This window comes from Hydractinia symbiolongicarpus, chromosome 3, assembly GCF_029227915.1.
Source record: "Hydractinia symbiolongicarpus strain clone_291-10 chromosome 3, HSymV2.1, whole genome shotgun sequence".
Taxonomy (NCBI): domain Eukaryota; kingdom Metazoa; phylum Cnidaria; class Hydrozoa; order Anthoathecata; family Hydractiniidae; genus Hydractinia; species Hydractinia symbiolongicarpus.
Window position 1 is genome coordinate 26495125 of NC_079877.1, and position 16286 is coordinate 26511410.

Here is a 16286-nt window from a genome sequence, read left to right on the forward strand (position 1 = left end):
GCGGTCCGTTCTTAATAAGAAACTTACCAACATATTTTAGAAATAGGAATGTTAGTTTTGATAAGAACACATGGTTGATTGTGTGGAAAAAGCTTACAACGCCATTTTATCCGGCATTGATTTGATGAACCGATACTTGATGTTCGCGGTTTTGCAACAACAGAGACAAAAGCTAAGTCCGAATTTTTGTCTGATTAGAAAAAGTCAAAAAGTCGTTAATTAGAGGAAATTATTTGGATCCTTTTTCCACTAAATAAGAGGATGATAATCAAAAACCCCCAAAACTTACTTGCCATAATAATTAGAGAATAAAAAATTGTTTGATTTTTTTTCGGACAAAAATTAGACACATGGCACAACACCGGTCTAGCGTAGTCCAAGACGACGGGAGATAAAGTTCGAAATCTCTCTGTGTGCTAGTCAAGAGTCGAATGCATTTATTCGGGCTATCGAGAATAATAAACATGGCGACTGCCCAAGTGCCCGTGCTGCCACTTTTAGCAAGTAGGTGATGGACTGTTGATTATGTTTTTCCAGGAGCACAGTTTTGTTAATATAGACATTTCTTCATGTTTTTCGAGCTCTGTCATAAATGCTTCTCTTATCTGGCCATCCACCTCAATTCCATCAGGAAAGATTGGAAAAGCTTCGATACAGAAAATTTTTATTCTTTATTTTCTTGAGATAAACTGGGATCGATCACAAATGTGGACCAAGCCTTCGAGATCTTTGATTTCAAGTTGCACTGCTAGTTTTTACAACTTTAATTATCTGGAATTATCTGGCAAGGTTGCAAGTTTTGAGTGCGATAAATAAATTTTTAATGATTCAGCTAAGTTAATTTAGATAACTTTTTTTCACAAGAGCTTAGCCTTTATTCCCGCCAAAGGCAAGTTTATGGCACTCCAAAGTCACATTAATACAGTTATCTTAAGATAACAAATGTTATTTTAAGATAACTCTATTAATGTGACTTTGGAATGCGTGCATATTCACAATAATGTCCTGGCGTTACACATCCACCTAACCATTCCCATATCATTCCTTTCTAAACGGTCAAGATCTTCCTGCTTCACTGCCTATGTCTCACTACCGTACAAAATAAAACTTCTTACACAGGCCTCATACAACCTACTTTTAGACTCAATTGACAAGACTCTGCTAGTCAACAAAGGAAGTAACCCTCTGAACTTTTTCCAAGCAGAACCTATCCTGCAAGTAACACTTCTTCCAACACCCCTTCACTGCCCAACATATCACCTAAGTAACAGAAGTTCTCAGCTATCTCTAACGAGCCACTGTCGTATATACATCATTGAATCTGGAAATACTTCATTCTCTATAATCGCACTTTTGCAACACTTGCATACAAACTGAATGTCAGCTCTTAACCTTCCACTAATACTACTGCACTTCTTATGTACCCAATGCTTGCAAGTCTGACAAAAAATTGAGTAACTACCAATCCCTTTCCTGCAAACTCCACAAGGTCACTTTCCAACTACAAGGTCACACTTGGCTGCAATGCTACTAATCATGACTTTAGACTTTGCTGTGTTCACTCTTAGCCCTTTTTTCAACTAATTCTTCCATCGACTCTGCTATGAGAACCAAATCATCTGCATACAATAACTCCCATGGACAACCTGTTCCCTTTAAGATTGCGAGAAAACTGGAGATTACTCAAGAACTATGCAAAACAAAAACGCGTTTTAAACTTTAACGCACAGGAAGTACAGTACTGGAAAAAGGTTGTTTAACATATCGAGCACGCAACGTGCCCTCGATACGCGATGTACCGCATTTATAATAATAAGAAACAATAAAAATAAATTGTTGCAATCTATCAAGAATCTTGTATTGTGACAAAACCCGTCTCGATGTGTCGCGATGGTAGGTGATAATGAGAATAAAGAGAAAGTTTTTTTAATGAGAATAAAGAGAAAGTTTTTTTATTACAAACACATCTCTGCTTTATCTTTTTTTTAAAAATAGGTGTATATTATAAGAAAATTTTAAACTTTCGTATTTATTAAAGTACTTCTAGCACATTACTTTTTCAGCACATTTTTTTCTAACGCTACTTTTCGCTCTTAAACTTTAAAAATGCGATCTCTAACGAAGCTTTTTTTGTCGCCACCTTTCGGTCTTAAATGTTTAAAATGCGATCTAAAAAACTTTTCTATTGCCGTTCTTCGTTCTTAAATTTTTAAAATGCGATCTAAAGAAAGATTAACGCTAGCTGTATACTCTAGATTGTTATGCATAAGTTAAAAAAATATAACACAAATTGTTGAATACACTCTATCGGGGATCGAGAATACCGTCGCGATACGCGAAGCGCAAACAACCTTTTTCCAGTACTGTACGGTATGTTGCCCAACTTGGTTAATTTTTAGAGAATTAACGATTACCTGGTACATATGTCCAGACCTTAACAACCAACCTCACTAGTCATATATAATATAACTAGTAATATAATAATTGTATTAAGGTTGAGGTTGTAACAGTATGAAAGAACCTTATTAATACTAAGGATACCAGAATTTAATCCGCAGTAATAAGTACCAAAAGGCAGTATTTAAAGCCCAATGCAAATGTTTATAACAATGTTTTAAAACCAATCTACAAGTTGTACATGAATAATCTCTGAAATTGTCTCTCTACTTGTCGCAATTGTCAAATTGAAGCTAAAAACGCAAAACTTAACGGTATGGATGTGACCCTTTGTGAGTTCAAATACTAAATCTGATTTAACTACAGTATCTACGTTACTTGGCGGAACAAATCCAATTCGTTTTATTGACTGCTTTCAACGACTGACTAACTTGTACGTTTACTTTTCAATTTCCACTTGTTTGTTTTTCGCCAGACCTCTATCCTAATCAAATAAGTTTGGAGACACAAATAGAATGACTATTTTGAAAATTTATACATTACAAATTCTTGCGTAATACGCGAGTAGACACTCTTTTTACTTGAAAATTTTTACACGCAAAATCCCAAGCCACATGGTAAAGTTCCCCGCCTAAAATATAAAACTAAATGGGAACGAATTTGACACTTCAACGCTGTAATTGTTTTTTATTGTGTAATTTAACGTGTTTGAAAGGAATATAATGCTATCTTTAGATAACACGAGTTATATTAAGTTAGCAAAAATTGTATTAATAACAGCTCTAATCTCAAGATAACTACAAAGTAAAGATATAATTATCACATTAATATGTTATCTTAAGATTACTCGAGTTATCTTACAATCAGGACATTAATGTGAATATGCACGCATTTATCTTAAGATAACATTTGTTATCTTAAGATAACTATTGTTATCTTATGATAACTGTATTAATGTCACTTTGGTATGCCATACAAGTTGGCCTTTAAACATTCCATTCTCAGTAGCCAAGCATTGAGAAGTGCTAAAAAGGAAGGCTCTTTTCAGAGATTTATTGACTTTCTTATGTTTTAGTTTACATTTGAGCACTAATATTAAATCCAAATCCCCTAGACCTCATCATGTTATATATAATTCAAAAATTTCCCTCCCTTCTCTTCTGTCTTCAAAAATCTTTTATAAAACCACGAAAAAAATCTTGGATATATACGTATATTTTAAATGGTTGGTAGAGCAGTTTTTTAAGATGTTAAAAAATAAGAACGACAAAATCTACGACATATCCAAATATATCTTTCAGCAAGCTTTCGCCAACGCCCAGGTTGGCATGTTCACACTGTTTCTAAATTTTATTTTACAAGTTAGAGATAAAATACTAAACAAGATATAATAGGAAGAAAATAGAGCTATTATAGTAATTCTAAAGGCATAGATTTTACCGTGTTATTTAAAATGGGACGGTCACGCTCAATTAGTAAGCTCTCCATCAGAGTAAGTTTAAAATCTTTAGACTCTTCCGCAAGTACTGAGAAGTTGTGAAACGATGCTTGAGAGTAATTACAAAACATTAAATGTTCAAGAACGGCACTGGCCTGGGGACCAGGTTTAACGCGTTTACCTGTAAGTGCAGAAATACCTAAATGCTCAGACATACGGACTTTAAAATGGCGTTTTGTTTTGCCATAATAAGTGGCGTTGCAGCCACTACACTTAAAACAGTAAACGTGTCCGGAGCGTAACGATTCGGGTATTCTGTCCTTAAAGGCAAAGCAGCTACGTAGCCTCCTCTTAGAAAAAAATATAAGTTTAACATTACAATGTGCCAGTTTCTGCTTAAACAAACGGTGCAAACGTGTTCTAATTTGTAAGGTAATCTTTCCTAAAAAAGGTAAAACAAGGACTAACTCTTTCTTAGGAGCAAGGGACACTTATTCCTTCGGTTCGTAATTTCTGCTCTTGAAAATTCTGAGACAGAATTCAAAAACCTTTGAAGGGTATCCATTCCTTCCAAGAATAGTCTTCAACTGAGATATTTCTACATGAAATTTATTAAGATCTGAACACAGATGGTAACAGCGATAAAGTAAAGAAAAAATCAAGCCATGTTTATATTCCATGGGTATGAAACTAGAAAAGTTAGTATAAACTCCACTAAATGTTGGTTTCCTATGTACGTTGGTGACAAAAGAATCACCTTCACGCATGACGCAAACGTCCAAGAATGGCAAAACCTTATCACATTCTTCTTCAAACGTGAATTTAATATTCTGATGCCTAGAATTAATATATTCATAAAAATTTTGAACATGCTCACGTGATTCAAATAAAACAAAAATATCATCAACATATCGTCTATAATAGATCGGCTTAAATTCAGACGGACAATTTTCAAGCCAAATGTTTTCATAATGACACATAAAAATATTGGCCAGTGTAGGCCCTAACGGAGACCCCATAGCCACACCGTCAATTTGCTTATAATATACGCCGTTGAAAACAAAAATAGACTCGGTAGTCGCTAGAGTAAGAAGATGTTTCAAATCTTTCTTAGGAATACCATCTATACAATTAGATTCTATCTCATTGATAATAATATCAATCGTTTCATGTAATGGAATATTCGGAAAAAGTGAATTAACATCAAAACTAGCCATATAACAGTTAGGATTCTGCTGAACAATTTCAGATGCAAAACTGAAGGAGTCTTTCACGGTATAGTCATTGATAGTGAGACTTACAAGCTTAGGTACAAGAAACTTTGCGAGCTTGTACGTGGGAGTACCAATAGCAGAAAGAATAGGACGAAACTTAGGTACGCCATTAACACAAGGTTTATGTACCTTGGCTTGACCATGCAAAACACCAGGATTGGACCCACATAGCTCTATTTTCTTCCTATTATATCTTGTTTAGTATTTTATCTCTAACTTGTAAATAAAATTTAGAAACAGTGTGAACATGCCAACCTGGGCGTTGGCGAAAGCTTGCTGAAAGATATATTTGGATATGTCGTAGATTTTGTCGTTCTTATTTTTTAATATTTTAAATGCTTCATTTTGTCTTCACTCAGGTTTAATCAATGGCATTGCCTCACAAAAATACAAATTAGATTAACATCGAAGACAAAAAATAATGTCTCCAGGAATGTTTTATAAAGAGAGCATGGAAATTGTGGTTATGCTTAGGTTGTATATAAGGTATAAATTAAACAACATAGATTATAACCATCCCCTTCCTCGAAAATTTAGCTTTCCAAAGGGGATGTTTGTTTTTAGAAATTCCAAAAAAAAGTCTAATTTGTTTATTAGCTATTTATACATTATGTAATTACAAAGACTAACTTCAATGATATTTTTAAAGTTGGTGAGGATATTGCAGTGTACTTTCAAGTTTAGGGCCAAAGAACTTGGGAAACGAGGGGAAATAACTGACGTTCTCTCCTAAGAACAACCCAAGACCAAAATGGGACTAATTTTTGTAAACTGGTTCAATCCATTCTGTAGCCAGTGTGCTGAGCTGGCTACAGAAAAGACAATCAGTAAAGTATACAGAGTTGCATCAATTATAGTTTCTTGTAGAGATCTGTTGCAACAAACTGTTATATAACAGAGATTTTGCCATTTCTAAAATGTGGGTCATGCAATATACCATAAAAGTTGATATACTGGTTATTAAGGGGTATCAGGTTTAACAGTCAATGTCTTTTTTGTTTCTTGTTCTTGCTTTGTTGGACCTATGTACTGCTAAGGTCATCTGTCGTCCATTACAAGCTTTTCTAAGAATTAAATCATTAGTTTTATTTCTGATTTTAAATTATTAAAAACACAATTGATAAAAAATTAAGTAAGAAGACGCTCAAAGGTTATACAAAACTTAAAATCTTATAAACAATATTTAATTTATTTCACAAAAACGACCCATTAAATATGCTTGAGAAGAAGGTATTGGAAGTCAAAGATATGGTACGCCAAGCCTCCAATGTCTGGAGTCTACTCTTTAAATCATCCCTTTTTTAATACTTTAATTTTTCATAATTTTGATGATTAAGCACCATGTATGCATTGACATACTAATATTGTTTGGGATAAGCTATTTTTTCTGCAATGACTTTTTGTTCTTTATGGGCATAAGTTAAAGTTGTATTGAGCGTTTGTACTTTTTATATAATTCCCATAGGTTTAAATTTTCAGAACTGGCAATTTTGGGTATCTTTTCATTACTTAGGCGACTCCAACTTAATTAGTTGCTCTACGGGCGAAGTCGACAGTAGCTTACGGTCCGTCGGTCGGTGAAATAAAAATAATTTTATTGAGAATGTAATTGTCAAAACAACAAAAAAATAATTTATAAAAAATAAAAACGGAGAAGGGTGCTACAACAAGCATATTTTTCTATGTATTTTCGCATCATGTACGCAGTTAATATTTTTCGTTGCGAAGGAAAAATAATAATAACTTGGTTACTATAAAAAATGTTTGGATAAATTTGTTCTCTTGTTTTAAATTATTAAAATAACTAGCTGTCAAGGTAAAAAAATTAAATTACTTGCATGCTCAAAAACTTGTTTTTAAAAGTTATGCAGCAAGAATATTTCTCTTGTGCTGTTTCGAAAGTTATACAGAATATACTTGTGTTGTTTTGAAAGTTATACAGCAAGTTATATTTGCGCTGTTTCGAAATTTACACAGCAAATGTTAGTGTTCTTTTAATGTTTTTTGTGCAATCTAAATTTAAGTGCAGTCTCTTTTTACAGACTATAGTTTAGTTGACAATATTTAAAGTATTACGCAGCATTAAAATTATTCATTTAAAATTTATAATGGAGGAGGGTGTTACGACAAGCGTATTCTACCTTGTTTTTATTATTTTTCCAGAATAATATCGTCTAAAAGTCTTGCATTAGCGCAATTCAAGCATATATAAATAGCATAACGAAGGAGGGTGTTATGACATTAATAATCTGTCTTGTTTTACAATTGTATTATAACTGTTTTAGCAAAAGGCAATATTAGCCAATTTTTGTTATAAATCACATAAAAATTTAAACTTTTGTTTAACCACATAACTATTTTTGTGATTACAAAATTAGTGCATCACGCATTTTATTTTAATCGCAACAAATTACCATGAACAAAAAATCAACTGCAAGAGGCCTTAACAAAAGTACCGTTATTAATTCACTTTGTTTAGTATAATTGTAGATTGACATTCAACCAACAAAATATGACATCATTGATTATCTTATTGAAGATATTATTTCGGTTTGTCTGTTCAGTATTCATATTACTGGGAAAGTTTATCATTTCTCGAACAGTTTAGTAGGCGACCTTTCGGGAGATCCTTCCCCCATTATTGGTATCTTCTTAAGCTCGTTTTATTTTTACAAGATGGGATAAGAAAATGTGTTTTCTTTTTTCAAAAAATTAGGGTCAGTTGGGTCCGTAGAACAACTAATTAAGTTGGAGTTGCCTTATTACCTGTTTAGTTTTACCTTGCGTCTGTATGTATCACAACCCTTAAAAAACACTAAATATGATAAAAAAGCCCTTAAAAAGCAAACATTTGGAATATGTATGTGACAAAACATTTCAAAAAAGACTGCCTTTGTTGAAAGAAATCGAACTTAATTTTCCCTATAGAAGTAGATGGCTCAACCAAACACAGGGTAAATTTATATCTATATTAATTTTTTTTTTCTACATTTTTAGCTCGTGGTTCATTGGGGATAAAATTACTGCAAGGCAAAAATGCATTTCAAGAAATTCATGATTTGTACAAGTAAACATCTCTTTTATTTTCAATAAGGATTTGAGTACTGTAATAATTAAAAAAATTGTATGTATTTTTTTATTTTTTTGGTTTAGTGACGAATCGACATCTTCTAAAATCATGCGGTTTAGTGATGATGGCGCATGCTTTGCATTTGTTAATGGAAGAGAGTATGCATTTTAAAACAGATAAAAATATATTTAAAATGTGATAATATTTTCTAAATGAGAATAATTGTTTGTTTTTTTAGGTTAAAAGTTCTGTCTATGGATACAGGAGAGGTGATATATTCTCTCGATAAACAAAAGACCACAGATATCGTCATATCACCAAAAAATACATATATTGCAACATGGGAGCCTTTTTTTACAACTCCTCAAAACCCACAGGGTTTCAATAACTATGAAATACACAACATAAAGACAAAATGTGTTAAAAAATCTATGATTCATAAAAATAGAAATACTTGGTGAGTATGTATACTTCATACTATAGAATATATGACATTTTTCTTTGAAAATATTGATAAAATTTAAGAAATATATTGATGAATTGACAGGCCTCTTGCTAAGAAGCATTTTGAGGGTATAAAACAAGGTATAAATTATTTTTTGATTTCCATTTAATTAATTTTTGATACTTTATGTTAATTTATGAACACACAAATCAACTTTAGGCTCCTAATCACTAATAATGGTCTTAGCTACAAATGAAGAAGCATCACAACAAAATGAAGGAGTATTGAAATAACATTTATGAAATTTCAGAATCAACATGTTTTAAACATTAGTATTTGTAACTTCACCAGAATTATTTATTGTCCATCATCAATATATTATTATTTTTTTCTAACTAGCACAGATAAATTTTCTAGTTACCTATCTATATTATAATGCCTGTATACATCTGTGACACAAAATAGTACCACGAGTAGTGTTACGCTGCAATGCGATATAAAAAGGACTGGAGAACCCAAGGATTCATCTGCGGCCACTGACCAGTGTATTATCATGCATGTTTTTTTTTATTTTTGTTATCAGGGCACCAGTATGGAGTAAAGATGAGAAAATCTGTGGTAGATGTGTTAATAATGAAGTTCAATTTTATGAGGATGGAGAGTTTCGTAAGAAGTCATTTCTACTTCTTAATGCATAAGAAAAAGATAATATTTCTTATTAGTAATAAACTTCTGCTGCTTGTTATTTGTATTTGTTTGTATAAAAACAATGGTCTGAAACTCAGGCCTGTAAATTTGTGGAGTCTGAGGTAACGATCCATCGTTACTGTGATTTAAAGCTGACTGAAACGATCAAAACGTTTTGTCGTTTCCGCGAAGTAGACCTTGTGGAAATGATACATAACGATTAGCTTTAAACCTATAAATAAGTGGAGAACCATTTCATAATGGCCCTAATTAGTGACAAGACCTACTCCATAGTAGTAAAATATTATAATATAAATATAGATTATAACATGAAATTATTATAATTTGAAATATTGTCTAAGGGAAATGATTCATCGTTACCGTCTTTATTGATTCGCGGAAACAAAACGAACATTTCCACCAAATTTCCAGGCATGGAACTGTTAAATATCCCTCGCTAACTTGTAAACCTGAGCAACTTTCCGTTAAAAAGTCACTTCCATCAAACCATTCACTAATGCCACCTACACTTTAAATACTAAAATGACAATGTTTTTCAGAAAAACTATCCTGAGGATATAGAAACAATTGCAATATTTGCATTCACTTTATATTAGAAAAAATGTTGCAGTTGAATTAGGGAGGAATTGATTGGCTGTGATTAGTAAATCTCCTCTGATGCAAGCTATATTTTAGGACTCATTTTTTGCACACTCATTTTTACGCATTTGTGTCACGCAAAACATTTTGCACGAATATGAATAGCTACATGCAAAAAATATACTTGTTTTAAGAAGAAAACAATACACCTGTACCTAAACACGTCTAAAACTTTTTTCATTATTCTTTAGAGAAAGCTGCAAGAAAACTTTATCTTCAAGGAGTCAGTGGATGTGCGATAGCACCATGTTTGTCGCCATATATGATAGCTGTTTACATCATGGGTAAAAAGGTTAGTTTACAAATCGTAATTCTTATTTTTTTTTTGGGTTTGTTCTAAAATATCAAAATCTTCTTGTGAAAAATTGCACTACATCAACACATCAACTTTTTAACTCTGCAGGGATCACCATCATCAGTCAGATTGTTTCAATATCCAAATCTTGGAGATGGTCAAGCAATAACAAATAGAAGTTTTTTTAAGGCTGACAAGGTAGACATGATTTGGAATAAAAAAGGTAAGTACAGCACACTGTTTTTTTTATAAAACCTGCATTAAAGTAGATTTAAAAAAATCTTAAGTAGACCTTTACCCCTTGTTGACCATTATAAAATTTGTTAGAAAAACAGATGAAATCAATCATTTCAGAAAATTGAATAACAAATACTTATTTAACTTAAAACTGATTTAGTATTAACGGGTTGCTCTCATAATGTTGACTTTTTAATTTGAAAAGGCAGTGAAATGAGTTTTCAGTTCGTCCTGCAAACTGATTTGCTCTCATTTATAAATACTCTTATTATATTTTCCATAAAAAACGTTGCAACTGAGAGGGTTGAAGTACAAGTGCATTTTTAACATAAGTAAAGCTAACCTTCACTATGGTCTTGTTCAATTAGCAAATCTTCATAAAAAATCCTTTTTACTCAAATTTATCATGTTTTTAAATTTTTGATTGCTGGAATCTTCAATATCAAAACAGATTTGAAGTGGTACTGGGAAATAAACCTTTTTAGTTTACTTATTGATAAAGATTTAATTTGAAAACAAGGAAATTCTTGCAAAGTTGCTACGCATGGTAGATCTTTTAGATTTTTTCTGCACTCAATCTTAATTAATACAGGTTATTACTGGTTTGGAAATTAATTAACATCTTTTAATTGTGAGATTATTTGTTTAGGAAATGCATTATTAATTCTTGTAAGTGCTGAAGTCGACACAACAGGCTCATCTTATTATGGTGAACAAACACTTCATTTGATGACCACCAATGGAAACAGCAATATAGTGCAATTTGGTAAGACCACTGATCATTGAATTGTAGAGGAGTTGTCATCGCCACATTAGTTATAAATCAGTTGGTATGGAAGCCCCATTTTTTGTTTCGAATCTCTCGCAGATGGTTTATTTGGAAAATTTATCTTTAGAAAAGAAAGGTCCAATATATTCTGTGGATTGGAATCCAAACTCTTCACAATTTTGTGTTGTATATGGTTGTATCCTTTCGCATTTTTAGCTGATCTATATATCATGTTTCTTTGTTTAGAAATATTATTATACGTTATTACCCTTAATATAGAGCTATAGTTATGCCAGCTAAAGCAACTCTTTTTAATTTAAAATCCGAATCAGTTTTTGATTTCGGAACTGGTCCAAGAAATATTTGTAAATACAATCAACATGGGAATATTTTATGTTTGGCGGGATTTGGGAATCTACCTGGAATTATGGAGATGTGGAATGTAGACGGCAAAAAACTGATTGGTAAGCCACAAGCACGAGATACTACTTTCTTTCAGTGGTGTACGGATGGTCAACACCTTGTTACTGCTACCTGTGCACCAAGGCTGCGAGTGTCCAATGGGTAGGAGGCTTTTCTTATTTGTACAGAAACCACCTGTAGTTTTCGGGACTTTTTTTAAAAAAATTTTTATGTAGTGGAAATGCATATTTTATGCCATTGAAATGATGAAGTTGTAGATCGTGCCTTTACGTTTATCTTAAGGTACAAAATATGGCATTATTCTGGTAAAGTAATACACAGCTTTGATGTTCCCAAAAATACCGAATTATGGGAGGTAAGTTTTTTTTTCTAATTTAAATACTAAATGTTTGCCTAACTGTCCTTCATTCTGAAGGAATAAAAATTTATATACGTAAAACATGTAAAAATTAAATAATGATAATGAATGAATGGCTTACCCACATAATGATCTGAAAATCGGAAAAACTCATGGAATTTGAAAGGGTTTACCTTGCCATAGAACAGCGTTTGTTTATTAAAAATTTAAAGCCTCTTGTAATTAAAAAGAAGCAACAAATGATAAAGCACATGGAATTTGATTTTTTGCACTAACAAATACTGGAAGGTTCTACAATTTTACCATATTTTTATGTTCGGAAAATTAGCACCGAAAAAAGAATTTCTTAATTACCATATTTTCTTTTCTTTTTAAAGTAAAAGTGTATCTGTAATGTTGTTTGGTGGTAGTCAAATATGGAGAAACATGTCCTGGATTGTGCTGTAATTTATGTTTCAAATTTTTGAAAATTTTTGAAAGGGTTTACCTTGCCATAGAACAGCGTTTGTTTATTAAAAATTTAAAGCCTCTTGTAATTAAAAAGAAGCAACAAATGATAAAGCACATGGAATTTGATTTTTTGCACTAACAAATACTGGAAGGTTCTACAATTTTACCATATTTTTATGTTCGGAAAATTAGCACCGAAAAAAGAATTTCTTATTTACCATATTTTCTTTTCTTTTTAAAGTAAAAGTGTATCTGTAATGTTGTTTGGTGGTAGTCAAATATGGAGAAACATGTCCTGGATTGTGCTGTAATTTATGTTTCAAATTTTGACGGTCTTAATTGGCAATTTCATTAAGGTTTTTTAGACCGGTTGGCTTTAAAGAGGTAAGATTAAGAGTGTCATATAGGAGACCTTGAAGAAATGGTTTGTTTATGAAAAACTCTGTGACCTGATTTCAAGTTCCCTTCCCTCCTACAAACATGCTTAATGAACGCGCATATTTTTTTCTTTAGACGATATGGCAAACAGTCCCAGATGGAACTTTTCCAGTACCTCGCATCGTAGCATCTGTTGCCACACAAGAAGGTAGACTTTTACTGAAATATAAACTGTCTATTTTGAATTATCGAAGTAACTTTAAAGGGTATATTGTTATCTTTTGTAGTGAAAAAAGAAGCGTACCGCCCTCCTTCAGCAAGAGGGACAGCAGTGAAAAAGATAGTTATTGTAAGTTCAAATGATGCTTTACCTAAATTAAAAAACGATACCCTACAAAGGCTTAAAAGTCTGGGACACTATTTGAGAAATAATAATAATACTTTAAGAGCATAGGATTTTAAGAGTTTTGGATTTTTCATGTCTTACCCATAACTGCTAAACACTGTTCACTTACTTAGCGACATTTCAGATGGAATGTGGCAAAAGGCCTCTCAAAATCAACAATTTTAGCATGATTCTTCAAGAGTTTACTCGATAAAAATTTTTTGTCTAGTAACCAGAAGAAACTCATAGGCTTCGATTCTAGAAAACGTTTTTACTTTCTCAATGACTTTAATAGTGAATAAATATCCAATAAAAGATCTATGGAATCTATCAGTCAGTCAGTCGCGAATTTTAATGACGGAAAATTTTCTTACATTCCTTTATTCACGAAGGTTTAAGCTTCGCACATCGCTATATCTTCGAATTCGCCAAGTAATATTACAAAAAGCGAAAGTTTATGTCATGTTGATTTTAGCATGAAAATGAACTTCCAGAAAATCAACGCAACCAAGAAAACATGTCTGCTGCAGCTTTAAAAAATAAAAAGAAACGAGAAGCGAAAGCAAAATCAAAGAAAGAAGTAAGTTTGATCATTGAAAAAAATATTTTATGATGTAGATTCAAAAATTATTGTACGGGCCAATTATGAAGCGGTATTGCCCGTCGTTAAAAAAATGGTAGCTTAAAATGTAAACAAGCACAAAAAACAACAGTATTTTTCTACTATAAAACAGAATTCATTAAAACTGGTGGAAACTAGATGAAAAATTTGGCAGAATCGAAAAAGTTTTTTCCCGCAAAATGCCACAATGTTGCGGTTTTGATAAAACGTTTTGTGTGTTATTACCGACGTCCGAATTTTATTTTAACATTGATTTAGATTGAAGCAGCAAGTAGTAGCAACTCAGCCAATGCAAGTTTATCAGATGTTGTCACTACTGGTGATCCAGAGAAAGATAAGAAGATAAAAAACTTAAGAAAGGTATGGGTGATCATTTTAATAGCCTTTTTTACTTTAAAATTTACGCCACCTTTAGTATAAAAAATAAAATTTACACCTGTGTTTAATCGTCTGTGGTCCCAAGGAGAAATAAAATTTTACGGAGTGTTTTGCAAAAGTTAAAGTATATGATATTTGAAAGCCTGAACAATGATGTTTTCCCCTCCGAGTCAGAAGAGTTAGGAAATTATCTGTAAATTTTTCGATTTTTTTATAAATTTTTCGTCGCCATATTGATTTTTCCTTTTTATAGCATTTTTTTTTTAATTATATTTTGAATGATATGGGGTGTGTATTTGAAGGCGAATTTAATTAAAAAGTTCTGTCGTCTGACATTGCACTCAGAAGGCATCCGCCCATAATTTGTTCCGTTGTCGACAAAAAATTGCCAAACATGATGGTAACGTTATCAGCACACGTCATTCTTGCTCAAAGTTGATTCAAGAACTTATAATAAAAGAAGCATGCTGATCATTGTGGCCACATCAAAATATTCTTCTTAATATTTCATTACCTTTTTGAACCAAAAATTTGAAATGAAAACAGCGGACAATTTCCATGTTTACCTTCTACGCCCCACTTTAACTTATTATAACAATAACGCCATTTTCTAAGGCGTTGTCAATGTTTTTGGCCTAATTTTTTTAATAGCCCGTCAATGCGATTTATACCCGATATATAACACTGAAGGGTTATAAATAGAAAATAAGGGCCATAACTCATTCTTAACTTTATTTATTTATTCTAACGCATTTAAATGTGAAAAAAAGACAATGCAGTGTCGGGCACGAATAACATTTACAATCGCTAACTTTTTGTACACGTCCTCAGAAAAAGCGCACACTACAATTTTACTTTTTGGATGAGTTTTAGTACAGGGTACCAAATTTACCTTATTTGTACGAATTTTCGATCTTTTTCGATCTATCTTTTCGTTAAATACAAAAATTAGAAATTAGAGAAAGTTTTACGCAAACTGATTGGGGAAAAGAGTTTTTAACGCATCCATATTTTGTTTATTAGTGTAGAAATTTTGAACTGGCGCGAAAATTAATACGCGCAAAAAGGATTTTTTAAGTGCGCGAAAATTAATGCGAGAGAAAAATAGTACAAATAAGTTATTAACGCATTTGCTCTGCCCGTCCTGATTGACTGTTCCTGTTTGATTGCCAACCTATTTTAAACGAGTAGTAGTTAATATGAACACTGTAATTTTGATTAGTATCGAGTTTATTTATTTTTTAGAAACTGAAACAAATAGAAGATTTAAAAGCCAAACAAAGCGAAGGAAGAATACTCGAAAAAAATCAGGTAACAAAAATATATATCTTGTTTTAGCGCCTTCTCACGTAACTTTAGTAGCCTGTTAATATGCATTATGGATAAAATTAAGTGTGTTTAACATGAAGTATGACTTTTTGACTTATGAAAACAAATTGTAAAATTGTTCTTCTACATTGTTCTAGCTTGACAAGCTGACAACAGAAAAAGATTTATTGAAAGAATTAAAAGATTTACAAATATCAAGCTGATATCATACACAATCTTCACACGAATAAACGCACGATTACACGATTTTTTATCGTTAGAATTCTATCTTGTATATGATTGCGCATAAATATCTTTTTATGTATACATAGCTTGTTTATTACGTCTTGCCACATAGAAACAGAAATGTGTAAAGATTTTTTACTCGTTTGGTTTATAAACGTATTTCAGATTTTGCCCACACGCTAAAGTAGTAAGTCCGCCCTGGAAAGACAGTGTCACCTGGGATGGCGGGGAACAATTCCGAGAAGACAAAGTGTCACCCTGAAAAGGCGGTGAGACACTCCGAGAGACAGTGTCATTTTGGAAGGGTGGGAGCCACTCCTGGAAGACAGACGGCGGGGACCCACTCTGGTAAGACGAAGTGCCACTCTGGATGGGGTAGGTGCCACTCTGGGAATACAAAGTGCAAGGTACTGACAAAATTTGCTAAGAAAAACGGACTGTTGCTATCATGCAACGGAGCGCATTT

The 16286-nt window shown here is 32.5% G+C and overlaps 1 protein-coding gene across 1 annotated transcript; it reads left to right on the forward strand.

The window, feature by feature from the left end:
* Nucleotides 1-354: 354 nt before the first annotated feature.
* On the forward strand, nucleotides 355-15901 carry LOC130636523 (eukaryotic translation initiation factor 2A-like). The gene is made up of 17 exons (XM_057446268.1): nucleotides 355-504; nucleotides 8107-8176; nucleotides 8263-8337; nucleotides 8418-8636; nucleotides 9208-9290; nucleotides 10163-10263; nucleotides 10375-10489; nucleotides 11153-11269; nucleotides 11400-11468; nucleotides 11560-11836; nucleotides 11978-12050; nucleotides 13017-13089; nucleotides 13169-13230; nucleotides 13742-13846; nucleotides 14147-14248; nucleotides 15512-15577; nucleotides 15733-15901. Exons 1-17 carry the CDS (start codon nucleotides 432-434, stop codon nucleotides 15796-15798), a joined length of 1746 nt encoding a protein of 581 aa, XP_057302251.1. The 5' UTR covers nucleotides 355-431; the 3' UTR covers nucleotides 15799-15901.
* The last annotated feature ends 385 nt before the right edge of the window (nucleotides 15902-16286 follow it).

Excerpts from the sequence above, each read along its gene's own strand:
- LOC130636523 (XM_057446268.1), top strand. The coding sequence starts at position 432 with ATGCATTTATTCGGGCTATCGAGAATAATAAACATGGCGACTGCCCAA. Across the intron at positions 8,177-8,262 it reads GAAATTCATGATTTGTACAA|TGACGAATCGACATCTTCTA; the intron begins GTAAACATCTCT and ends TTTTTGGTTTAG. Across the intron at positions 8,338-8,417 it reads GCATTTGTTAATGGAAGAGA|GTTAAAAGTTCTGTCTATGG; the intron begins GTATGCATTTTA and ends TTGTTTTTTTAG.